General features: G+C 48.2%; 1 protein-coding gene across 2 annotated transcripts in view; it reads left to right on the top strand.

Moving 5' to 3' along the window:
• The window catches only part of TNFRSF21 (TNF receptor superfamily member 21), a 35,230-nt gene extending 14,953 nt beyond the window's left edge, over window positions 1-20,277 (top strand). For both annotated transcript variants that reach the window (XM_064411744.1, XM_064411745.1), the window contains exons 4-7: window positions 8,124-8,389; window positions 15,155-15,208; window positions 17,735-17,954; window positions 18,832-20,277. In XM_064411744.1, the coding sequence (XP_064267814.1) occupies window positions 8,124-8,389; window positions 15,155-15,208; window positions 17,735-17,954; window positions 18,832-19,061 (770 nt within the window). In that variant the 3' untranslated portion in view covers window positions 19,062-20,277. The remainder of the gene's footprint in view (window positions 1-8,123; window positions 8,390-15,154; window positions 15,209-17,734; window positions 17,955-18,831) is intronic.
• Window positions 20,278-27,140: the final 6,863 nt, after the last annotated feature.

The raw sequence follows: 27,140 nt of genomic DNA, 5'->3' as shown, positions 1-27,140 counted from the left end.
GATTGTCCTTGTAGAAAACCACTCTGAGCCCAGGGTGTTTTTGCCAAAAACCCGACACTGGTTTCAGTGCTGGGAGGGCTGTGATTTCTCACATCAGTGAGGCTCTCACACATCACTCCTCGAATAACAAGGTTGGGTTTTTTTTTGTTGTTTTTTCCTCGCTCTCCAAGACTGGGAGAAAAAAAAAAAGCAGGAGGTGAATTTAATCCTTGGGTTGGCATCAGTGGGTGTCTGGATATTTATATGGCTCTGGCTGTGGCAGTGTGTGTGCTCAGGGTTACCAGCTGTCCCGGAGGGTTATAATGAAGATTAACTCTGCAAAAGCCGTTTAAAATTTAATAATTACATAAAATACTTATGCTGGCCATTCTCATGCAAACTAAAGCAAGAACAAGTTCACCCAGCAGGTCCCTGGTGTAGCATCCTGTGGTGGTGGGTAGGAGTTCAGATGGGTCCCAGGAGGGTTGGACCAAGGGGCTGTTACAGAGGTGACTTGCACACAATGTACTGGGAAAAGAGGTCTTGTCTTATGATGATTTTAAAGTTCCCAGGTCATAAACATGTTCATAACTGCATGTGGCTGATCACAGACCTCTCTCCACTGTCTGGTTTGGTTATTTTCCAGAAAGCTTGTCGGAAGTGGTTGTTAGAAGTCCCTTTCTGCCTTGCAAGATTTTCAGTTTTGTCTTTAAAAAAACCCCAACAAACTCCAAACATACCATTTTGTGGTTTGTTGCCCAAACAGCTCTTGCTAAGGATATGAATCACTGGGTCCTGGGAGGGTCTGATACCAACCCTGTCCTCTGTGGTTGGGAAAACTATTTTGTCACTAACAAATCTTCATGAGTATCGTTTCCAACTGTCTGACAAAAAAAAACCAGAGATCATCTAGTTTCTACTTTGTGTAGGGATGCCACCCACTAGACCAGATTGCTCAGATTGCTGTCCAACCTGGCCTTGAACACTTCAGGGATGGGGCAGCCACAGCCTCTCTGAGTTGCCTGTTCCAGGGCTTCACCATCCTCACAGGGAAGAATTCCTTCCTTATGTCCAATCTAACCCTGCCTTCTTTCAGTTTTAGGCCATTTCTTCTTTCCCCCTTGTCCTGTCACTGCATGCCCATGTTCAAGGTCCCTCTCCAGATCTCTTGTGGCCCCTGTAGGTACTGACAGGCTGCAGTAAGGTCGCCCTGGAGCCTTTTCTTCTCTAGACTGAACAAACTGTCTTCTTAGGAGAGGTGCTTCAGCCACTTGTCCATTCTTGTATCCTTCTCTGGACCTGATTTAACAGTTTCATATCCTTTTTGTGCTGGGGATCCCAGAGCTGGACACAGCACACCAGCACCTCCAAGTCCTTAGCAGAGGTGATCTCAGCCCCTTCATCCTCCAGCCAATACTGGTGATTGTCCTGACCCACATGGAGGACCTGGCACATCTTCAAACTTACTCATTTAGGACCGGAAGTATATTTTGAGTGGCAGGGGGAGGAACTGAGTTTCCCATAACTTCCTCTTTTTGGCAGTGGTTGGTGCAATTTTTGCATTTTGGAAAGGTATTTGTGTTGTGCACTTGGGATTTCCAAGTCGCGGTTTGGTTGAGCTGTGGTATCTTGTCAGCTGCAGTGTGGATATGCTGCATCCTGGCTCTCAGTGTGTGCTCAGACATAAAAATAGGCTGCTGTGGCTGTGTTCCACATGAGTCAGGAGGATATTTGGAGGAGGGAGGTGGGCTGAGCTCAGGAGAAGAGCTGGCTTTGCAGTGATTTGGAGCTTTTATCTGGGTGTAGGGGAGGGTTGGGCTGCATCACTGTGGTTTTTCTGTCTGACTTGCGTGTGCCCTTGGGCTGTGCTCTCTGTCTGTGACGCTTCATCCAGCCTGCCTGTCACAGTCAGGATTTGTCACAGCATGTGGTGCACAGATTAATATTGCCCATCTCTGGAATACCTCTATTTGTAGGTGTAGAAGCTCCAGGTGCTCCAGCTCAGATTGGCACTGGGAGGGTGGAGGTCAGTTCCCCCAAGTGTCATGGGTGATGAAGGGCTGGAGCATGGAGTTTCCTAAAATCCAGCCTTTCCCAAGGCTGTCTCTGGAACCCTGGGCTGCTGAGCTGCTCACACCATGAGACTGTGTATGCCATAGGTCCTGGGAGATCTCCTAAACTTTCCTTCCCAGCTGTATAACGCACTTACAAAACTTGATGTTGTGTTAATCCTTTTCTGTGCACTGTGTCCCTTCATTAGTAGTGGGTTGAAGGACACTTGGCTTGGAGGGGCTCTTCTGAGCATGAGGTTTCCCCTTAAAGGTGGCATTTTCTTGAGGAGCACTCTTGTGAGAAGCGTTGTGTGACTTGGGCTCTGAGAACGAAAACAATGACATTGGGAGAGGGTGGGGAGAGGAAGGAGCCTTAGCACCTCTGTGGCTGTGGTTTGACTTCCCTGCATCTGCTGCTGGGTGTGGGGCAGCTCTTCCTCTGCTCTCAAGTTTGCTTGAAGTTGTGAAAAAATAATGGCAGAGAAGAGAAATGGTGCCTTGCTGCCTTGCAGGTGCTGTAGGTGAGCGTGCCAGCAGTGCTGGTCACAGCCCTGCGCCACACTGGCTCCTTGCCCTGCTTGAGGCCAAATGATGCTGAGGAGCTGGGTCCGTGTCCAACCTGCAAATAGCACGGCTTGGGAGACCAGTGAGGCTTGTCCAGAGCAAGGCATTAGAGCTCAGCCAAGTCCCAGGTGCGTGTTTGATGACCACCTTGTGACGTGGAAGGACTGAGGGCTCTGTCTACATCAAACTGTTCCGCACTGAGGCGGGGCACATCTGAAGGAGCAGGAAGTGGATGGGAAAAATCTTGAACCAGATTCAAAACAAACAAGTGGAAGTCACTGAATAAACTGAAATCGTGTTTATGGGGAAGATGAAACAGAGGTGAGCAGTGTCCAGAGGAGGGCAATGGAGCAGGTGTGGAGGGGCTGGAGGAGCAGCTGAGGGAGATGGGGGTGTTTAGCCTGGAGAAAAGGGGGCTCAGGGGGGACCTGATCACTCTCTACAACTCCCTGACAGGAGGCTGTAGAGAAGTGGAGGCCCTGCTTCTCCAGGAAGGTCCTGCCTTTAGCTCAGCATCTTTGTAGATGAGCTGAAGGGAAGACCTTTCTGGAGAGGCACAACTTGTGTTAGCTTGTGCCGCTCTGGAGGCATTTGTTCATTTCTAGATTTGTCTCCATTTGTCCCAGTTTGCATTGGCTGTAGATGTGCCTGGTTGTGCCTGTGTTCCCATGTGTGTACATGCTCCCTTGGGCTTCCCACTGGCCTGTGCACAGCGTCTTGGCCTTGTCCTGGTTTGAAGGTGTGGTTATCACCACCTTAAAATATTAGGGGGATACATGGTGTAGTCCAGCACAGCATTTAGAGACTTTCAGTGTTAAAATAATGACATTGAAATGCCACCTGCTCAGCTACCTAAGACACATGTGGATGTCCTGGCTCCTTCAGATCTGTCCTTGCCTGTTCTGGGCTGACCATGGAAAACACAGCTCAGCTGGATGCAGCCGTGGGTGTTCCTCTTTAATTCCATTGTCTGAGGCATGAGCAGAGCTGGGTGATCAGTGGTGATGGTTCCTGACATGGTGATGGAGAGGGGTGGAGCTGTCTCCCACTTCAGCAGCAGGATGGTGACAGCTCTCCCAGGCTGTTCCTGTGGTAAAAAAGGACGACAACTCAGGCTGTGGAAAGCTTGGAGCAGCTTTAGCATAGCAGCAACGTGGCTGTGACCAGCCTCACAAGGGAAGCATGAAATGTGTGGGTTAAAGCATCTTCTCTGCTGAGCTTGGCCATTTTACTGGGGATTGCTGTGGTCTGGAGGTCTTTGAGCACCATCTCCAGCTCTGGTGTGCAGATGGGCCTGGTGGGAGAAGATCCACATAGTTCAGGGAGAAAGAAAAGATCCAGCACCTGTGGGAGAGCTGGGATTTTTGTTCCAGTTCCTAGGACTTCTGGAAGTATGGAAGTAGTAGGATGATAAGCTCATTATAAGCATTTTATCTTGGTGTGAGCAGTAATAGTTGGCGGCGTGCATCCGCAGCTTGTCACATAATGGTTTTAATCTTATTTTTTAAGAGCAGAGGGAGCAATGTTTTTCTTACTGACTGGAGCCAAATCTGCACTCTTGTCCACATCTCTTCATATCTCTCTGGGTTTTGTTTGCACAATATTGTAGTGGATTTAGCAAACATATGGGCCTTAAATTCATTTAATAGTTGCAAGAAAATGAGTTTAAGGTTCTTATAGTATTAAGGTAGACATTTCCAAATTCATTTTTAATGGAACATTTGTTCTCCAAAGATTATTACGCACCATTAAGTCCTCAGCTGCCTGGTGTGTTCTTGTGCCCAGGGATGTTATAGCCAAGGGACATAAACATGTTTATGGGCCCAATTTATTGAACGGTGAGATTAAATATACTAAACTTGAAAATGTCAGTAGAAGCATGAGCGCTTTGTCATAAATCCTGAGTGAGAACATTTGGACATAAATGTCGTGCTGCCGCATAAAACCAGTGCAAATCAAGTTCTGAGCAGCTGAAAACTTCTCTCACCAGTACAGCAGCTGTAAGCACTGGGATTTGTCAGCATGAAATACGTACATGGGAGCAGGTAGTGTATGGGTTTTTCCTTTTCTGGGCTGACTAGATGTTCCACATGGGGATCATAAACCAGCAAATTATGTTTTAATGCTTCTGTGTGTTTGACGTGCATGGGAGTGGGTGTGGGCAAAGCTCCCACCCAGCCATTGCTCACTGTCTCACTGCAGGGCAGCACTGGCAGGGAGACCTGATGCTGCTCATTGGATGTGTGTGTGTGCATTAAAAAATGGGCAGCATTATCTCTCTCATTCTCTCTCTCTCTCTCTCTCTGTATATATATATATTTATATCAAAGCAAAAAATAGTTGCTGAATATGAGAGTAAAGAAGCTCTGCAAGATTTATACAGTGAGATAACGACTTAAATACTCTCTCTATATATACCTATATATATCTATCTCAGTGCATAACTTGTTATCTATATATTTCTATATGTGGATATATAATAGGCAGTACCACACAGTATTATCCCTTATTACCTTGGTGCACAAGCCTTGCAGAGCTTTTTTTACCCTTGTATTCATGGATTTTTACTTTTTTTATCCTCTGGATTGAGATAAGATCAAGCAGCACTGCATGAATCAGGCATTTTGCTGCTTTTATGCAAAAAGCAGCTGGGTTTTCTGCTCTAAAGGACCTGACTCCAAATCTGGGTTGTCTTTTGGGCTTCTTACCAACCCGGGTGTGTGATATCAGAAGGCACATAGGCTTGGCTGCCAATGTGGTCTGGGCTGCCTGTGCTTCTGCACAGCCAGCCTGGATGCAAACTCATGGAGGGAGAGGAATTTGGGATTTACCTGGAAGCACACAGCTCAGTCCCTTGAGCTGAGAGCCACTGGGTCTTCATCTGAGTAATGGGAAGCATTAACAAAACCAGGCTTAATTCCTGCTGCTTTGTTGTGATGCAGTGTGCACCAGTATCTAATGAGCTGAGTCACATCAGTCACCCCAGAATAAATCCCAACAGCAGGTTCACAGCCTTTTCTCCACAGGTAGAACCAAGCCCTGTGGTTGGCTTGGGTTTTTTGGGTGGGCTGCATCCCCCATGCTGGGCTGGTGGGCCAAGCTTTTCTGTTAGGGCTCTCAGAACTCCATGTGAGATGGTACAAGCACGTGTCTGGTAATATCTGGGGAAGGAACTGTGGTGGTTGTGGTGGGAGGAGGGCGGGGAAGTACCAAATGTGGTCTGCACTTTGGTGTTCCTGATTTAGAGCAGGTTTAGCACCGTCTGTGGATGCTCCAAGAACTGTGGGCTCATGGCTGTGTTATCTAGTTTGGAAGTGAAAACTAATCTATATATAGCAGGTTTGATAAGCTTTCCTTAAGTGAGAAGAGGTTTGGTTAAAAATATCTTTGTGAAACTTTATAGTTTTTTACATACTTCTTTTTATATAAGCATATGTACATATATATGTAAAATACCTATGTTATATATAGAGATATATAAAAGTATGTATAATATATACACATATATACACAAATACATATAAAAATACATTGGGCTGAATAGATACTTTAGAGATGTCTGTGTATATTGTATTGTGTTTGTATGGTCAGGTTTTAGTAGCAGGGGGCTACAGGGGTGGGTCCTGTGAGGATCTGCCAGAAGCTTCACCCATGTCCGGGGGTGCCAATGCCAGCCAGCTCTAGAATGGACCCACCACTGTCCCAGGCTGAGCCCATCAGGGATAGTGGGAGTGCCTCTGGGACAACAGATTTAAAAAGAGGCAGGGGAAAAAGCTGGTAACCAGCCAGTAGAGAGAGGAGTGAGAACATGAGAGCAACAGCTCTGCAGACAGCAGGGTCAGTGGAAAAGGAGGGGCAGAGAGGAGCCGTGCTGGAGCAGGTTTGCTGGCAGGACCTGTGGAAGAGACCTATGCTGGAGCAAGGGAGGAGTGTGAGGATTCCATGAGGAGAAAGGATCAGCAGGATAGCGTGTGATGGACTGACCACAGATCCCCTTCTCTGCTTACTGGTGAGGGGAGGAGTAAGAGAATTCAGGAGTGAAGTTAAACTTGGGAGAAAGGGAGAGATGGGTGGGAAGGGATTTAGTTTTAATTTCCCATTACCCTCTTCTGCTTTGATTAGCAAAAAGTCAAACTAATTTCCCCACGCTGAGTCTGGTTTGCCAGTGACAGTCACTGGTGAGGGATTTCTCCCTGCCTGTATCTCAACCCACACACTTTTTGTTACATCTTGTTATATTTTCTCAGCTGAGGAAGGCACGTGTAGAACAGCTTTGGTGGGCATCTGATGTCCAAGCCATATACGTATATGTACACTCATCTTTATAAAATATCTATGTAATACACAGAGAGATACAAAAATGTGTACCATATATCTGTGTGTGTATATACACATGCCCGTGTATAAAAAAGGATACCTATACCAGTCTTTATAGTTTCTATAGATTTTTTTTGGTATGTATGTATATATTTGGCTATATCAGAGCTGTGAACTGAAGGTGCAGCAGGAGGTTTTGGTGCAGGTTGAACTGCACTAGAAAGTGTTACATTTTAGGCCATCTGGAAAACCCCCGGCTATGATATTCTTCTGTAAGCAGCTATTTTTGCTGTTGTGTCTGCAGAGGGAAAGAGAAGTGCTCCCTGTAGCCATGGGGGCACACTGGCTCGGGAGGAAACCCGAGGTGTGGTTATCTCTCTGGAAAAAGTGAGTTTCTCTTTGCAGCTCACAGATGCTGACCCTTCGTGTTGCTCAGCTTGATAAAACAGGGTTAATTAGTTATTTTGGAGGAGATATGGCTTTATTTGAATCTTTGACTCCTGACCTGTAGTAGACTCAAGGATAAGTGTGCTGTTTGCATTGCTGCCTGACCTACACAGAGAAAACCCTCACGGTCTTGAGCCAGGATGTCTCAAGTGCTTTTCTGGGGGAAAATCTGCCTTTTTTGCTCTCTAGATTCCTACCAGATCTTCCATTCACCCCATGCTGACCTGGCACAGCGTCTCCCACCTCATGACTGAGTCATCCCGCCTGTCTGCATTGGAAATGGCTCTGAATGCAATCCTAGCTGCTGTATGCACTTGTTATGGAAATACTCATCTTTATAGAGGTGATTTGGTGACTCACCTCTTAATCCAGCTCTCTCTCAAGGCAGTGGCTGCAGTGCAGGTGTGTGGGTGAGCATGTGTTCTTCTGCCCTGTTCCTGCAGCTGTGTGGTGGCAGAGTACCCAGGGTTTTCCTGTGCTGAAGAGTGCGGGAGATTTTACAAGTAAATTATTGATTTTAGAGTGTGTTGGATTAACTGATGGGTTTATCACCCTTTACGTGCATAGCAGCTGTTGAACATGTTATTGATGCTGCTTCTCTGCAGCCTGAACTCAAAAAAGGTGTTAAGACAATAATAATCCCAACAAAATCTTAAAGATGTACACGAGAAAAGCAAAGCTTGGCCATTTGGAGATGAGAGAAGCTTTGCTAGACCTGATGTCTGCAGACCCTCCTGCCTCACCTGTGGCTTCTCTACCCCGCAGGCATCGACATCCTCAAGCTGGTGGCGGCCCAGGTGGGGAGCCAGTGGAAGGACATCTACCAGTTCCTGTGCAACGCCAGCGAGCGGGAGGTGGCGGCTTTCTCCAACGGCTACGCGGCCGACCACGAGCGCGCCTACGCCGCGCTGCAGCACTGGACCATCCGCGGGCCCGAGGCCAGCCTGGCCCAGCTCATCAGCGCGCTCCGCCAGCACCGCCGCAACGACGTGGTGGAGAAGATCCGCGGCCTCATGGAGGACACCACGCCGGTAACGCCGCGCCGGGCTTTGCTGCAGCTCTCACCTCGTGAAATGTGGTGGTGTGGGACACGGCCGTGGCCTTGAGCTTAGCTGGTGGCCAAGCAGCTCCTTCTCTCCATGGAGCTCCTTGGGGGTTTACAGTGGCATAGGACATGGCTGTGGCCAAGCAGCTCCCTCTCTTCATGGAGCTCCTTGGGCGTTTATGGTAGCATGGGACACGGCCGTGGCCTTGAGTTTAGTTGATGGCCAAGCAGCTCCCTCTCTCCATGGAGCTCTTGCGGGTTTACAGTGGCATGGGGACATGGCTGTGGCCTTGAGCTTAGCTCGTGGCCAAGTAGCTCTTTCTCTCCATGGAGCTCCTTGGGGGTTTACAGTGGCATAGGACATTGCTGTGGCCTTGAGCTTAGCTCGTGGCCAAGTAGCTCCTGTCTTTGTGGAACTCTCTGGGGGTTTACATTGAAGCTGTGCATTGCTTTTGAGCAAGGCTTTGGCAGGGTTTGCTCAAATCTCAGTCAAAGTTTTTATGGGCTCTAGAGTTCCATGTGCTTTGCGTATATCTTTGGATCACCAGGAGGGTCTGGTACCTGAGCCCTTGTGCCAGGGACATGGAGGAAAAAGCATCCTGCTTTAAACTTGCTCAAATGCTGTGGATTTGTGAGAAGGGCCAAGTGCCCTTGAGCACTAAGTGTTGATTCCTCCAAGATGGTGACTGGTGGCATGGACGTGGCTGTGCATGCAGTCCTCCAGAGTTGTTGCTCTTCTTTGGCAGCGCTAGCCTTAAACTGTTCCATATTTTGGGAGAATAAATAAATTGCTGGAGAAAATCCTGCAGTAGGTTCTCATCTGGGTGTAAGTCATCAGGAGGTGCTTCTGTGACCTTTGCAGATTTGTTTTGGCCACTGCTGCCTTACTTGTTTCATTTTTTTGGCTCTGATAACTCAGTGTTCTGCCAGAAGTGTTTGTGAAGGTGATGAGTGGGGCTTTTTCTGAACATAGAAGCCAATGGGACAACATATAGATGGAGATGGCAGTGGTTGAGGCATGGCTCTTCCCCCTAAACTGGTTGGTGAAACATTTCCCTTTGCCTTAGCACTGACCCAGACCCAAAGAAGAGCAGGTGGGTGCTTGCAGACCTCTCTGGGCTCTTGGTGGGAATTTGGCAGGATGGAGCTTTGCTCACAATAGAGCTTATGAAACAGAGCGTTTGTCAGGGCAGGGGATTCCCAAATTCTGCTTTGACCATCACAAACTTCTCCTTATATGAGGGACTGTGATCCCTTCACTGGGTTGCATATCTTAAGTTACTTATTTTGATCCCTTTACTGTGTCATATCAATTATTTTGTTTAGTGTATGAAACACCTTATTCCCTCACATGAAATCAGAAGTTGGGATGTGTTGGCAGGAGCCCTGGGCTTGTGTTTCAGAGAGACCCCGAATCAGGTGTGTGCTGAACATCCTGCCCAGATCTTGGATAGGTTGGCTTTGCCAGCTGCCTGAACTCTCCTGCTGAATTGCTGTTTTTTTTCCTTTCAGTTCCTGGTAGCTAAGCAGATGTGGCCTTCTCATTGCTGAAAAAAATAAAATCAAAATACCCAAGACAAAGCTATATTTAGGAAGAAAAGAGAGGCAGAGAAAATTGCCATTTTGCACATATAAGTTAAATTTCCAGCATGTGCGCTGTCCCAGAAGGACATGTAGTCCTCTTGCTCTCCTGGAGCAGGTAGTAACCTGTGTCCTTGTATTTACTACTTTGACTTTGAATACTGTGACAAAGCTCTGGGCAAGGACATTGGATAAAACACAGGACTTGTTCCTCAGCATGACACATAATTAACAGACTTGGCTGTGCAGTGCTGAACGCCCCTGGCTCTTTTGGCCAAGACCATCAGGTTGTGCTTATCAAACAGTACAGAATGCAGGTGGTGGCTCCAGGAGCAGGGTTTATGGGGTGACCTGTCAGGATGGAGGACTCCCAGTGATGGAGTAACCGCAAGCTGTGCCTATAACTCTGAAAATACAGCAAGCAGATGTTCCAGAGAATGAGCAAACCCAAATCTCAAGGATAACTGTGTGCAAGTCTCGCGGGCCTCCCAAACACCTTTCCTGTGTCTCTTTGTTTTTTAAAACAGTGTGTTGTTTTTTACAGTGTCCAGCACACCTGGACCCTGGGGTGCCTCCCTATCAGTTTCACTTGTTTTTCTAGAAATGAGTAAAATTAGGTTGTTGATCTTTCAAGCAGTTGTCTCAAGTCCACATGAGAAATTTGGCTAATTTCAGCAGAATTGTTTTTTTTTAACAAATTCACCCAAGCTGTCACATCCTCTTTCCTTAATCATCTGATTGGGCTTTTTCAGATGAGCATTCCTCACAGTCAACCTCAGGAGCTGGCCACTGCCCTGCCCTGGAGATCCTGGAGCTGTGTGTGGGATGTCACAGCCTGGCAGCACCGTGGGGTGCAGATCCAGCAGGGCAGCACATTGTGTTTCTGTGAGGTGCTGCCTGCTGGAACCTGCCTGCCTCCTCTCCCTGAGCTGGCTCCTGTGCTGTCAGTGTGGGTGGTGATACAGCAGCCCTGCAGGGAAGCAGTTTGTGCATGGGAGACCAAATCCCTGGAGAATTGTGGCTCATCATCATCACAGCAGTCCAGGAAGCCAAGAGCTCGGTGCCAGGAGCAAGCATGGAGGTTGATCTTTGGGGGTTTTCAAATCTGCTGGTTGGAAAGCCTTTAATTAGAGCTAATTGAGGTTTGGCTGTAGGTGATTTGTCTGTCCAAACACAGATAAATTGAGGCAGTTTCTCTCTGCACCAAAGTGGTTTGATCCGGAGGAACAGGTCACCCTGTTGGTGGCAAGAGTGGGTGCTGTGGTCTCCAGCCCTGCAGAAGGAGTCTTGCAAAAAATACCCCCCAAAACAGCAAAAAAGAATGAAAAGAGTTTGTGGTGCTGCAGTGGGAGTGAGGACTCTCATAAGCAATGCAAATGCATGCATCCTCCCTGTGGCTAAGCTGCCCAAAGAGGTTGTAGATGTCCTATCCCTGTAAGTGTTCAAGGCCAGGTTGGACAGGGCTTGGAGCAGCCTGGTCCAGAGGAAGGTGTCCCTGCCCCTGGCAAGATGTTGGAACAAGATGAGCTTTAAGATCCCTTCCAAACCAAACCATTTTGTGAGTCCAAGTAACAGCATGATGCCTTTAGGGTGACCTGAGCCAGCAGTGAGTCTCCCACACATGCTGGTGTATCCTACATGTGCCCAGGAGGGATGGATGCATGGATGGCTGTGCTGTCTGGGATGCCTTTGGCAATGCCCAGCATCCCTGAGTGCAAAACAGAGTTTCCCCATCTCTCTGCATGATCCTTTTGTCATAAGAAAGCACTGACCCCCCCCAAGTCATGGGTAAAAATTGTTATTGAATGCTGTAGTTCTCAGATGGCAAATCAGTACCCTAAACACATTTCATCCCACCCACTATTGCCCCCTTCTCTTTAATCCTTTATCTGGTGTCTGCCTTCAACTTGTAAAACCTATGGAGGCAAAGCTGCTCTCTTGTAGTGCCCTGTTCCCTCAGCAGCCTTTTGTGCTCCAAAATCCCAATATTTACAACCCCTGATAGGAATAGGGGAATTATGGGAGTCTCTGGAGTGTTACAGCATGAGGCAAGAACATTTTCCTTCAGGTGAGGAACAGCTCCACTGCAGACTTGCCTGCTTTTTTAGCTGTGGGAGATTATGCTGGTTTTGCATGGCGCTGGATGAATTTAGGTTAAACCGAGATTAGCCCTCTGAATCATTTTGTTCGGGGTTTTTTGCAGCTGAGCCAGAAAATACAGTGAATGCAGAAGCTGTGGGAAGGTTTTTAGGGGTGCATTTAACTCACAGGGCTCCTGTTAAAGCTGGCCCTGGCCACAAATGTTTGTTGGATTCAAGGTTTGCAAAATCTGTCCCCTAAGAGGTAAGTTTGCCAGACAGAGGCAAGCCTGGGCACTGCTTATCAGGCACAGGCACATCCCAAATTAGTGGTGCTGACAACAAAAACAGGGGAAAGAGTGGGGGGGAAGAAGGGAGGGGTTTCTCGCTGCTATCCCAGCAAAGTGCAATTCTCCATTTTTGGGGTTAAAATCAGAAAAACTGATTTTTACCAGTATCCACTGGGTAATGAGATTTTTTTGTGTGTGTGTGGTTCATAACAGCATTTTGCATCTACCAAGGGGCTCTGTGCTCACCTGGGCTGGCCTGGGGTGGAGCTGGCATAGCTGGGCTGCATTGGCTCCTCTGAGTGTCCTGCTGTGAGCAGTGCTTTAAGCTCTTATCGTTTTATTTATGGCTCTGCTGGCCTTGGCTGAAATATTTCAGGAGCTGGATGGAAGGGAAGCAAACAGCCTCGCTCAGGGCGTTCAGCAGCACAGCCTCAGCAAAGCTGAAAAACAAACCCAAACCATGGATAAGGGAGATGTTGAAAGTGGACAGGGGAAGGCTACAGCCCCAAGCTAGGCAAGGTTTAGTTTTGTGGCTAATTTCATGCTGCACATAATCCCATGAGTCAGCAGATGGGTCAAGGCCAGGGCTGGTGAGAGGTTAAGCTGTGGGGTTTTGGGGTATTTCAGAGGAGAAGAGGATGTGAAAGCAACCCCATGTCCAGGCACGTGGCTGTGGCAGGGCCTTGTGGCTCCATCTCTTGTTCTTTCACAGGTCAAAACCCTGAGGGGGTAGTCAGCAGCGTTCCTCAAACTCAGCCCCTGTCAGCTCCCACCCATCCCCTTCACTTCCTCTTCTGGCAGTGCAGGACTGGGCTGGGCCCAGTAATTAGGAATTCAGTTTGTGCTGTGTTCACGTGCCAGCACTGGAGTGAGAGTAAAGCTGCTGGATGGATTTCCCAGCCAGAGGGGCCTGTGGTCTGAGGGCTGGGAAGTGCCCAGGAGCCAGGAAAATAACAAAATTGCCTTCTGGAGTTGCATCAGGTTTTATTTGAGGTGCAGTGCTGTAAGGTGAAGTGGTCAGAGCCCTGGGGAAGGTGTAGGGCTGGCTGGGTTTTGCTGGAGTGGGCATCGCTCCAGGTTTGCTCTATGCCATGACTTGATTTTCAGCAAACTGACATTGAACTATGCTGGAGAATGTTCAATAAACAAATGTAATAATTCATAAAGTAATGCAAAGAGAAACAGTATAAATACAAAAATATAAACTTTATATATGCAGTGATATTGAGGTTTCCCTGCTGTGGTGGCCACATCTCCTGGGGTCTCTGCGTTTGCAGTGTAATGGGTTTGGGAGCATAAGAGGAAGCTAGAAGATGGTTTCTTCTGCTAGCCAAACTCAGTATTGACTAACTCAGCCTGTAATTTGGTTTGGAACCTCTTCATCAGGGTTTCATCACCTCTTCATTATGGTTTGAGTTGAAAAAGTGAGTGGGCAAATCCACAGAATGGAGAAGCCACCAGAGGCTCTCCTGGAGAAATTATCTGCTTGAGAAGCACTCGGCCCACAGGCAGGGCTGATGGGGAAGAGCTGTTTCCTCCATGGGTGGCTGCAATTTTGGTTGTGGCATCTAAACCCTGTGCAGACCCAGCATTGCCCATCCTGGGTCGTGTGAGGCTTGGCTTGAGCCCTCCTCCCCAGGGCTGCCTTGTGTTAAGGGAAGAGGCTCCACCAGAGAGGGATGGAGCATTCTCCTGAAACCACACGGCTGAGGTGAAAGGCACAGAGAGGAAATTTGGGCTTTCTCAGCCCACCACCCTCATGGTCTTCCCATGCTGGCAGGGACCACACACCATCACTGCCCTTCTCTGACACCTCGGTGAGACCCCATGGCCCTGCCAAGGGTCTGTGTGCCCCCAAACACCCTGTACACCATGGAACTGCTGATCCACAGGGATCCTCCCTACCCCCGTGGGGCTCACAGCAAGAGCATTCCACACCAGCACCACTCTGCCTGCAGCACCAGCTGGGCTGCTGCCCAGCCCACCCTGCTCCTTGTGCCCGGGTTTTTCCTGCCGCATTCCCTACGGAGGCATAACAGACCTGGGAATAAGGGCTGGTGTCAGTCGGGTGTCATCTTCTGGCAGGGAATCTGGGAAGTGACTGCCTCAGTGCTAAATTTATCCCCCCCACATCCCAGAGGGTGCACAGCCACCCTCAGCAGCAGCAGCCAGCCTGCCACCCGCTTTTGTTCCCGCCTGCTTGCGGCAGGAGGAATTGCTGGGAAGCATCGCCTGAGGGAAGGGTGTTTTTTAGTGCCTGCTGCTGCTCCTTCCTAATATTAGCACAGCAGCTGCAGTTTCTGTTTGTCTGAGCTAAGCTTTTATTGCAGTACTGTAAAACGGAGGCAGCAAATGGGACCAACCCGTTCAAACAGAGCTGGTGACAGCAGCTGTGAAAGAAAACAAGGCCAAGCCTGTGTCTTCTCCTGCCCCATCCCCTTCTGTCCTCTTCTCTTCCTCCTGCCCCTGTCCCCTTCTGCCCCTTTTTCCTTCCTTTTAGGAAGGGCCTTCAGACACCCTGAACTGCTGATACATTGGGATCCAAGAGGATGCTGGTGCTTGAACTGCAGTCTAAAGTGCTGCATGTACACAGGAGCTTTTAGGATTTTTTTATTAATATTTTTTAGGCTTGAAAATCTCTTGGTGCAGTGCTCAAAAAAAGAAAAAGCCTAAAAAAAAAAACCTGGCAGAGCACATCGGATGGGTTGTAGGATACTGCTGATGTGACAAAGCCACTGCAGTGCATTTGGTTTCCATGCTGGACTGTGCATCTAACAGAGTCCCACGTGTCTCTCTTTGCAGGTGCAGATGCAGCCCCAGTGGCAAGCACAGGAGCCCAGCAATGAGGATGTAAAGGTGAGAAATTCCATAGCTCTGGAAAGGCAGAAGTGTTGCAAGAGGGTTTTTGGGGGGTTTTTCCCCCCAGTCAGAGCTTGGTTTCACCCAGTCACCACCGTTCATAAAAATAGGAATGGCCAAGGTGTTTTCAGTGCCGTGAGTCACAGGCTATGAATAGTGTGTTTTTACACCTATTCCACAGGCTTCACCTCACAGCAACCTTTTGCATTCCCTGGTCTTTCCAATCCCTCATTCCCAGTCGCTTTCTTCCCGTGGTTTAAACATTAACACACATCCAAGCATCCTGTTTGCTTTGCCTGAAGCTTGCAACTGTTCAGCTATTTGGAAAGATTTGGGCTCCCGGGACAGCTAAAGTCAAATAACCTCGGGTGATTTTGTCTTTCCTAGCGTGTTTTAGCAGCTGTTTAATTAAACTCCAAATGAGTTGGTTCTGGGAAGACAGAGCTGGGGCAGCTGTCTGCTCCCTGCCCTCCCTTGGCCAATTGTTGCTCGGTCATCAGGCTCCTTTTTGGGAATTGGTAGGTGGGTTTGTGGTTGAATATTAGGTAGATGAGCTGCACAAGGAAGAACTAACCCCTAAAGCCTGTGTTATTTTTAAAGGGGATATCAGAGCATATTACAGTTTGGAAAGTGGCCAGCTGCTGTCCTGGTCCTTCCCTTGATATTCCCCCTTAATGGCCATAGCTGGTTCTCCATGATGAGCTATACTGGAAAGGGAATTTCAGAGGAGAAAGCAGATTCTTTTAATTAAAAATTAAAGCTGACTTTTATTTTTAACATGCCTATTGCGTAATGCACTGTGCTAGAACAAATCCTCCCCTGTTTATTTTCAATGAGGGGAGAAAAAAAACCCTTTTATTCTACCAGGAACAGGCTTCAATGTTAATTTAATGTGAACTAATGGGCGTCCCAGCAGACATGTGATTTGTGGGTGGCAAATTCCTCGACACGGATGAGGAATGTTCAGGGACATCCATGCCGGCGCGGAGGTGGCTCAGCAGCTCCCTTTCCCACAGCCTTTAAGCCCAATTTTGCATTTCATCCCTGGGTTGTAGGCAAAAGCCTTTTAGCAGGAGTAGCCTGGTCTTCCCTCTGTAGGAGAAAACAGGGTTGTGAAATGCTGTTGGGAGAGGGAATTGCATGGGGATAGGGTTTGCAATTCTTTTCCTTGGCAGGTCAAGCAGGGACATGAGGTTGGGAAACAAGGTTAAATATTGGATGGCCCTTAAAATAACCTGTTTAGAGGGACCTGGTGACCTGCAGAAGTGTCCAATCTGCCAGCCAGGAATATGTGGATGCTGGCCCAGGCATCTCATCCTGGCAGGGAGTGGGAACCAGAAATGCTCTGCTTGAGATTTGTGCCCTGAGGGGATGTTGAGAGGCGGAGGAGGGTGAAGAATGTTTGCTACTGTCTTGGAGGTGGGAAGAAGTTTCAAGAAGAAACATGCAGAGTACAGTCAAATTAGGAAGCAAGTTCACACCAGCACCCAAATTCATAGACTCATAGAATTGTTAAGGTTGGAAATAACATTTAAGATCATCAAGTCCCATCCTTAACCCAACACTGCCAAGTCCATCACTAAACCATATCCCCAGCTGCCACATCCACAGCCTTCAGGGATGGTGATTTCACCACTTCCCTGGACAGCCTATTACAATTCCTGACCACTCTTTTGGTGAATAAATTTTTCCTACTACCCAATCTAAACCTCCCCTGGCACAACTTGAGGCCATTTCATCTTGTCCTGTCTCTTGTCACCTGTCACTTGTCAGATAGTGCTGCTTTCCAGTGCAGCGCTTCCCAGAAGTGCTTGCTGCTCCTGATGTCTTTGGAACTGTGGAGCTGAACATTTGCCCTTGGCTCAACTCCAGGACAGGAAAAAGCAAAGCCACTTGAGTGACACTGTGGTCAGTGCCAGCTCCTGCCTGTCCTTTCTTGCTCTGAACTTGGAGTCTGGTGGGATGGACTTTTCCATCAGGCTTTAATGGGAGCTCATGGGAGCAAGGGTGAGATGGGGCAAACAGATCATTAATTTGAAGTTGAGCTGGTCAGTGGAGCTGGTCAGAGCCATGTGCTGCACTGGAGATGCCTGCTCATCCTGCTGCTTTGGCACTGGCTGGAGCTGTAGAGCCACCTTTTAGCAAGGAACAGATGTGGAGCAGGTTTTGGTCATCATCACCTCTTGCCCCCAAGAGTTGTGCTTTAGGTTTCAATAAACTGAGTCTGAGAAGGAAAACCCATCTAAAATGCTCTGCTGAGGTTGCACGTGCCATCCTGGTTCAGTGGTTGCTCCTACCAGCTGTCCCAAGGTGTGGGTTGTTACTGCTCTTGCCTGATGTGCCAAATGCCAGTGCTGATGTCCACCCTGGGTCATCTGTGTCTGTTGAGGGCCAGCAGAACAGGTCACCCCTTGCTCAGGGTGTGCTGGAGTGCTTTGAAAGCCAGGGTGCAGGTGGGTTTGGGTGTTACCCGTTGCCTAGCGTCCTCCCCAATTAATTTTCCCTCTCTTTCTTCCCCCACAGCTGGAAGGTGACAAGCTGGCGCTGCCAGTGAGCCCCAGCCCGGCGAGCCCCGCGCCCACACCCAGCCCCAAGCCCCCCGAGGCAGCTGTGCTCACCGTGGAGCCCTCTCCTTCCGAGAAGAAATGCTTCTTTGTCGACGAAGCTGAGCCCCTCCTGCGCTGCGACTCCACCTCCAGCGGCTCCTCCGCGCTCAGCCGGACAGGCTCTTTTATTACCAAAGGTACCAAAACCAGCCCAGGGCCACAGTGGGAGGACAGAAGGGACACCACGGTGTGTCCCATGTGGTCAGCACACGTGGTAGAGCTGCCCAACACACGATATCATTAAAGTAAATAACTGGGAAAACTGGCTCTCCAGGATACACTTATCACCTCCTCATTCACAATCAGAATATCCTGTTAGCGAAGATTATAAAGATTTGAGACAGGAAAACATCTTGAAAGGCTTTTAACTCTTTGAAGTTCCACCAGGGAAGTTGTAGCATCCCTGGGTGTTTGGGGGTGTTTCTCCTGACTTTTGGCTCTTGCGTTGGCCAGTGCATTTCTGCATGAGATTAAACCAGAGAATGTAATTTCCAGCCTAATTCTTGTTTTGGGTTTTTAAAATTTTTTTTTTACTCTTGGTCCTCTTTGCTGCAGACATAAAGTACCATTAGTCACCCCCCCTTTGTTTTAGGGGCTTTAATGTACTGCATTTAACTTGATGCATTTAATTTCTGATGAAGGTGAAACACTGAGCTCAGTCAATCTACCAAATTTATACTTGGGTGTGAAAATAAAGCTGACCCAACGAAAAAAAACTTGAAAGAGCAGAATTCAGCTTTTTTGGCTCCTCTCCTGCCCTCACTTTTCCGAATTGGCCATTCAGCATTTACAAATGCTGTGTTTGCTCTTGCAGGATCCTGGCTGAGGTGCCTCGGCAGCACTGCCTTCCCCATTTTCCCTCATCCCCATCACTTGTCACCCTCCACCTTTTCCCTCAGTTCTCCTTGTAGCATGTCCCTCTCCAGGGGTGGCATCAGACCATGGGCTGAGGACAAACCCTGGTTAGCAGAGGTTGCTTGGGGAGTTCCTTGAGTGATCCCTTTCCTCCTACAGAAAAGAAGGACACTGTCCTGCGCCAGGTGCGCTTGGACCCGTGCGACCTGCAGCCCATCTTTGACGACATGCTGCACATCCTCAACCCCGAGGAGCTCCACGTGATCGAGGAGATCCCGCAGGCCGAAGACAAGCTGGACAGGCTATTTGAGATCGCTGGAGTCAAGAGCCAGGAAGCCAGCCAGACCCTCCTGGACTCTGTCTATAGCCACCTTCCTGATTTACTGTAGGCACTGGGTCACCGCACGCTCTCTGAATATCTGCTAGAGCTAGCTTGGCACTCGTTAAGACGACCAACAATACGCAGGCGGGATTTTTTGTAGAATATACGGCCAGTATTTTCATTGAGGTGTTCTTGGTTTTTGGAGGGGGTGCAGTTTGCCAGCGTTGCACCCCTCCACCATAACTCTATTGCTCAGTCCAAGTCTTTGCACCCTCTGCCCCCTCCCCAAGCCTCTCTTGTCCTTGTTCTCATTCCAATCAGATCAGCCGATGCACTTTAAAAAAAACCAACCAACAAACAAAAAATCCAAAACCGCAGTTAATGAACTGAAAGACCATGAATCTGGTTAACTAACACATCAAATTGGGGATTGCTTTGTCATCCCCTTCCTCTGTCAAAGCTGTTGCTCGGAGTGACCATCTCCCACCACTTCCTTCGCCTCAGGGCAGTAAATGGCAAAATCACGCAAAAATCCCACCCCAATTGTTGCTGGTTACTGTCTCTTAACGCAGCTAAGCTTCCCACCCGAGCTGACTCTTTTTTTTTTGATGTACTCTTGTTTGGCTCATATCCATTGCTGAGATTTTACTAGCACGGTTATTTATTGTATGGTTTTCACCCGGACAACGCATCGCGCTCCTAATACGCTACAGCAGAAGCGCTTAAACCACAAGGAAAAGGGTCAAGCCCCACCAACCTTCAAGGCAGTGGAAAGATCCTTTGCCTCCAGTCGAATGTAAGGAGTTATCCTGCCTTGCCACGAGTGGGAATGGTGGGGCTCCGAAGGGAGCCGGTGCTGGAGTGGGGAGGCGAAGGCCGCCGGTGGTCCCGCTCTCCTCTTGCTGTAAGACTTAAACCAAGCTATGCTTTCACACTCGTGTCTCTTGTTTTTTATACAGGTGTGGCCGATAAGTTCTCCAAAGACCTTATGTGGTCTCAATAGTCTCTTCAAATCACACTTCACTTTTTATTAAAAGAGGTCGGGGGTGGGGGGTATGGGGGACAAAAAGCTGCATCGTAAGAAGTCTGTCTGATTATATTTGCAATTATTATGCTCCCGTAACGAACAGTCTGTACTACGCTCAATTTGAAGAAATAATGGTATGAGGGTGGCATGAGCTGCCCCGTGGGAAGGGGTGGGAGTGGGGGAAGAGGGGAATGAATTGAAAAATTGCCTTCCGGTGTACTAATTTATTAATAAATACTAGGTGTTTGTTACTTGACACGATTCTGTGTTAACCTCCTTAACCTGCCTCTGCTCGGGGACACCTGGGTTGGGGCAGGGGCTTGCTTGGGGTGCCCATGGTGATGAAAGGGATTTTGGAGTTTGGGAGTCATGAGGAGGTAGTTTTGAGGCCAAAACGTGATTGCTTCCTGTTGGTAGCACTGCCTTGAGTCCTCACAGTCACTGCTGGAACTCCCAGCAGGTCCCCGCCCTGTGCTGGGGTGGGGGACCTGTGCTAATCCCCATAGCAGTGACAGATCAGATGGCTGATGGGGCTTCCAGGGTTGGTTTTTGCAAACTCTCAAAGGCTTTGTGGGCATTTTGGGGAGCCTGAAGTATGAATTTTCCAGGAAGCAGCTGCTGTGCTGAGTCACTCCCGAGCGAAGGTCTTGCAGTCACAGCATTTCTGCCGCTGTTACATCGTCCTTAAAGTCTACCCTGCCAAGTAACTCATCCCTTGTTATTCTGTCTACGAATTGAATCCTTAATGGGACAAACGCTTCTGGTTTATAAGACTGTCATTTTGTTTACTTGGCTCCAGAGTGATTTCTGTTACCTAGGGTGCTGTGTTTTCCTTCTGGCTGGCACTGGAAATTGCTGGTGCAGGACTATACATAGGTACACGATTAAAACTTTTCAACACATGCACAGATGAAATATAGTGTCAAATAGCAAGAGCCTTTATTGGGAGCTTTGGGGTGGAGTTTTCCTTTGGTGGCAATGAAACATTTAGCTCTCGGTGTCTGCAGTTTTCTGAGGTGGAACCCAGTATCAGCCTGTTGGCAAGAGATGTTGGGATCAGTGGTGGTTGATCCATCTGGGCAAGAATTGATCACAGGAGGGAAGGTATGCAATTCTGGGCTCAATCAATAGTTGGCTTTAAATTATCCTTAGCAGGTTCTTGGACCAAGTCCAGCCAGGAAGTTAAAAATTGTCCTTTTCTGGTGCTCTGGGTTCTCCCAGGTAAATGCATGGGGTGTAAGCACTACAGCCATCATGCCACCCTCCCAGGGAGCCACCAGCCCCACCCTGCAGCTGCACATTTTGTCCTGGCAGCTACTCACATTTTCTGATGGGCTTTGAAGGTAAAGCAAAAAAAAAAAAAAAAAAGAACAGGCCTAGGAAGAGGATTTAGCCAGCTGAAGAGTCACCACAAAGTAGGCAAGTTGTGGAGGTGCCTTGGCCTGGAGCTGCTGAGGAAGCACAAGGAAGCTGTTTGGCTCCCTGGGTTGTTGGGATGCATTTAATTCATCTTGATGGCAGGTTGTGGAACTGGCCAGGACTTGGGAATCCTTGGTTTTGTCTGTGCTGTGCACACTTCCAGCATGGTTCCTTTCTTTGATTGCACCTGGATATTGACCTTTTCCCTGGCTCTGTCAGATTTCCAGTTTTTTGTTGCATGCATATTTATGTGTGTACAATATATTTATTATATATTTATCAATACATTACATATTTAGATAAACTACATCAATATTTTACTATAAGGTGCTATTTCTATATTTACATTTTTCCTATAATATTACTATGTATTTTTATAGGTGTGTAGTATATAAATATTTTCTGTCTCTGGGGGCGTGTAAGGGAAAAAATATCTGAGAGCAGCTGAGCCCCACGTACAGGCAGGGTATTTCCTGGCAGCGTGGGTGGTGTGAGGAGCCACAAGCCCCGTGCCCCCACCCTTCCTCTGAACCAGCTCTCTTAGCCTTAAGAAAATAAACCTGGCAGGTGGGATCAGTGGGTTCATGACCTGGAGGCATAACTCTGTGGCAGCAGATGTTGTCCTTGTTCCCATCTTTGTCTTATTCAAGGCACCGTGGGCAATGCACAAACTGTGATGTGCAGCTCACATGGGTGAAGCCTTTGGCTAAAAAGGTAAAGGTGTGAATATAAAGATCTTTATAAATATATGCAATATGCATAAAAGTGCATTTTTTACACAATCTGCATTGAAAATAGACTTGAGAATGCATTGTAGGTGAGAGGTGGGGTTTGCCCCTTGCTCAATCAGTGTTTGAGGGGTGGAATTGGGGTGCTGGGGTGGCAGTCCTGGGTGGCAGTGCCTATGAAATCAGAGGGCACAAGGAAGCATGATGAGGGCACAGCCTCCTCTGCCTGCTGCGGGCACCTTCAGAGCTGAGACTGAAATTTCTGTTGTGGGTTGCACAAAACATTTGCTGGCCCAGCCCTGCTTGCTGGGGCTGGTCCATGAGTTGTGGAGATGACATTTACCCTTAGGGCGACAGTGTTTGCTGGGACAAAGCCCTCCAGAGATGCCTCCAGCACAGCATGGCATCCTCATGATCAGGGCCTTTTAATTCCTCCAGTGCAAATGAGCATTGGGATTATATTTCTCAATTGTCTTTTCTTTCTTTTTTATACCCCATGAATTGCAGGTGCACTCTGCAGAAGAACAAGACATCTTGTGCACTTTCCTCCTGCCTTAGCCAAATTGGAGTTTACCCTAATGGGGAATTAATTGCAGCCCTCTGGGTGTGGCTGCTTACATCCCGGCTGGAAAAGCACCCCAGGGTTTTCTGGGAGATCATTCACCCCTCTGGCTCCTGGATATCAGCCATTCTCTGTGGATTGCAGCAGTGTCTGTAGTAGGGATGGTCTGGGCAGCCTTTGTGTGAACAACTTGTGGGGAGACCAGAGGTGATGCTGAGGATGTCCTGTGGGCTTGGTGTGGGATCTGGGGGTATTGTGGGATCTGGGGGATATTTGGGGGTCTGTGCCCATCACTGGGGCCACAGGGCTGAGTTGTGCAGTGCATGGGAGGGAGACAGTTTGGTACAGGCACAGCTCACCCCAGAATCCTCCCCTGATATCACTTGGCCGCAAACTTTACACCATGAAGGGTTTGCAGCTGGTTTTTTCTCCTCTTGGACTTTGCTCCTGTGAGTGCCTCGAGGGGGAAGTTTCCAGGGCAACTGGTAGGAAATGGGAAGATGGAGGAGAAATAAGAACTATCATTTGTGTACTCATTAAGTACCTGGCTGATGGCACCCCCTGAGGTGTTTATCACACCATTTAGGATGCAGCTGCTGCTTCTCTGTGGGAGCATCCATGAGCTTTATGGTTTCTTTTGGGATGCTCTAATTTAATTTTCCTCACTTTCTGGGATGGAGGGAGCTGGGTGGATAATGGAGGATCTGCCTGTTGTGGAAGCTATGGGTCTTTTGGCAGCTCACAGTTGTTGCACCATGCCCCAAGCCCTTGTAGCCAATGCACGCTTGTGTCTCTGCTCCTGCTCCCCAATTTCTGCTCCATTCCCCTCAGGGGAATGCAGCACCAGCTTCACCTGTCTGCTCTCTATGGATGAGATTAACTTCACCTGGGTTTAATTTGAAGGGAATAATCTATAAGCATGGTCTCAAAATACATTTTTGGGCACAGGAGCTTTTGCCAGGACCTGTCAGGCTCAGCAGGAAACTGGGACTGGAGCTGCCCAGTTAATCTGCCTGACTTTGTTTCTGGCAGCTCTGCTTTTTCCAGGCTAATACTTGGCAAGAATGATACTAACTAAACCATTGATCTTCCAGGGTCCTTCAATAGCTGATGATTGCTTTTTGTGGCTTCTTCTCTTACTGACAATTTATTTTAAGAATAACAAGCTGTCTTGCCACTCTCCCCAGTGACCAGAACTCCAGGTGCCTTTCTACTGAGGCTGGCAGTGTTATTGTCATTTTGCAAGTGGGGAAACTTGAAGGACAGAGATGACACTCCCCATAAAAAAACTGATCAGAAAAAATTCAGGGTGAAATTCAGATAGAAGTCCTGCCCCAACAGCTCCTGTACCCCCAGGAAAAGGGGAGGGATGGAGGCAATGTTCCCAAATGTTCCAATGTTTCCAAACCATGCTTTCCATTAATTAATTTGCCCTTTAAGTGAGATTTTTGAGCTGGGAATAAATCTATGGCCGTGCTGGCTCCCTGGTTAGATTTTTTGTCTTCCTCTTGCTCCATCTCAGCAAGTGCAGCTGGGAGGAAGGTCCAGCTCCAGAGCTGAGACAACAGCCTGTCCTGCAGTCCCTGTCCCTCCCAGAGAAAACCACTCTGCCTTTTCCCCCAGCCTGTCCTGTCTCCCCAGAACAGGGAAGCTCCTTCTCCCTGCCCTGTGCAAGGGACATGGCAGTGGTGCCCACAACACTGATGGAAGAAAGACACAAAACTGGGGCATGGAGCAATTTGGCTTTGTAAAACCAAACAACTCCACAGGGCCAGGGAGCTCACAGCTGAAAATCACAGCTGTCCACAAGTGGTGAAAACCCAGATTTGTGGGTTTTCTTCCTTTTCTTCCTTTCCCAAGGACCTTCCCCTGCACCTGGACATAATTTCTGTGGCAGGAGGATGGTGGAGCAGGGACTGGCAGTGATGGGAAGAGGATGTGCTGATGCTCTGCCAACTTCCAGGTGTCACCACCAGATTGACCTGTGGGGAGGGAGCACCCCCTGCCCTCTGCTCCCTGGATGGGCCCTGCAAGCAGGGCAGCCTGTGAGTTGTCCTGAGCTGAATTTAATAATGGGAACCACCCAAAAAATTCAACAATCTGGACAATAAAGATAAATGAACCCACTCACATTAGTCACACCCCCTAAGGAGGTGCAAGAATGGGACATGAACCCTTTCCCCTACCCCTGCTCCTGCTGTTACCATCTTAAAAAACTTCCTTTTAAAAATTACATTTGAACTTGAAAATGGTTTTTCTTTTTTTTTTTCTCTCCTTTTTTCCCCTATCACCTCTGCTTTCTTCTGCTCGAATACATGGGAAGTTTCTTCTAATTAAAGGTGTCTGTGGACAGATAATCCTGTTTTGCTCAAGTGTCAATATGGTCCTTTAGCTAAACTAAATATTTTCCCTGCTTGATATTTATCCTCCGTTGGCTGCCCCTTGGCTCCTTCCTGGAGGTATTTGAAAACTGTGATCCCATTTCCTAGCTTTTGTTTTTAATTTTTCTCAGCTGAGGTCAGGTTTTCTCAGGATTTTGTGTCATGCCTGGGCATTTAAGATATTCCCATTTTGCTGCTGCTGCTGTGGACCTCAGTCCTCCTTGGTACACCCCATGCATGCACACAGCCACATTCCATCAGCACACTGATAAAAGCTGAAATAACATCCACCTCTGCACTAACCTTGGATCTTGCAGAATCAGAAAAATCCAGAATGGTTTGGGTTGGAAGGGACATTAAAACTCATCCCAACCCTGTGCCATGGGCAGGAACACCTTCCACTACCCCAGGTTGCTCCAAGCCCCATCCAGCCTGACCTTAAACACTTCCAGGGATCCAGGGGCAGCCACAGCTTCTCTGGGCAACCTGTGCCAGGTCTAACCACCCTCACAGTGAAGAACTGGTTTTAAAGTAGAAGAGGAAATATTTAGATTAATTACTAAGACAAATCTTAATAATTAATATATATTTCTTCTCTTCTAGTTTAAAACCATCCCTCTTTGTCCTATCATTGTCTGCATCTGTAAAAAGTCGCTCTCCCTCTTTTTTATAAACCCCCTTTAAACACAAAAGTTCACAGTGAGGTTTCCCTGGAGCTTCTCTTCTCCAGGCTGAGAAGGCCATGATTGTCCTCACACTGGTGGCATTTGCAGCCAGGCTCTGGTGATGCTGAGCTTGTGAGCTTTGCCCTTTTGAAATCAGGAGCCTTCCCCACTGTGGGTTTGCTTTCACTGTGCCTCCATCAAATGCCTTGTCTGGACTAACCCAGCCTTCCCCTCCTCTAACTTTCTGTGATTGTGAAAAATAATTTATGTAACAGGCTGAATCAGGATTTTTTGCCTGGTATAAAGTGCACAGACTTCTGCAAAATACCCCTTGGTCTTACTGTTAGCCTAGAAATAGGGACATTATTATAAAAACCACGTAATAGCCCTGGCTCTTCTCCCTCCTGCAGTGACACAAATTGGGGGTGACACTTGCTCGGCAAATGCAGCTACTCGGTCGTGCCATGAGCGTGAGGGATGAAGAGCCAAAGAGTGGAATCAGCGAGGTTTTCTGGATCTGGCAGGGAAATTCTGCAGGTCTCTGGCAGACACAATCTTTGAACTCACGAGCGTGGGCACGTGCTGTGGAAGAAGTTAGTGTGTCCCTAGGACACCTGAGCAATTCCATGCTGGGGTTAAAAAAAGCTGTTTTGATGGCAAAATTAAAAGTAACCTGGGCTTTCTGCACCTTGTACTGAAAGATCCTCAAGTCATTATTTTTGTTTCCCACTCCCTTTGTCTTGCTCTGCTTTCCCCTACTCTGTGTGCTACAGCTGCATGCCTGGGGACCTCAGAGGGGAAGGATGAGGGGTGGGAAGGGCTGGAAGGGGCTGTTTTCCTGCATCCAACCCCAGGGTGATGCACTCCTGTACATGATCCCCATGGGGGAATGATGCCAGCAGTGCTTTGCTGCCATCCATGGCCATGTGGGTCTTGGACTGAGCTTGACACCCTGACCCACAGGTGTTCTGTCCCATTCCAGACCCTTCTGAAGGAACCAAACTAGGATGGTGTGCCAGATTTTAAATTAATAGATGTGTACCAGTGGAAGAAGAAGTGATACAGCACCTGGTGTGCATTCCAAAAGAGCTCTCCACTTCTTTTGGCACATTTGCCCCAACAAAAAGCCGTGGGGGACTCAACCCTCCAGTTTGGGGTTTGGGTGTTTGAAGATGTAAAAACACCTTCCCTAAGGCAGCAAGCCGTACCTTTGGGGTTAGCACTTCTAACACTGCCCCAGAGCTGCCCAGGGAGGTTGTGGCATTTCCCTCTCTGGAGACATTCCAAACCCACCTGGATGCATTCCTGTGTCACCTGCTCCAGGTGACCCTGCCCTGGCAGGGGGGTTGGGCTGGGTGATCCCC

This window comes from Passer domesticus, chromosome 3 (genome assembly GCF_036417665.1).
Source record: "Passer domesticus isolate bPasDom1 chromosome 3, bPasDom1.hap1, whole genome shotgun sequence".
Classification (NCBI taxonomy): Eukaryota; Metazoa; Chordata; class Aves; order Passeriformes; family Passeridae; genus Passer; species Passer domesticus.
The sequence above is the reverse complement of the archived record's forward strand: the minus strand, read 5'-3'. Positions and strand labels throughout refer to the sequence as shown.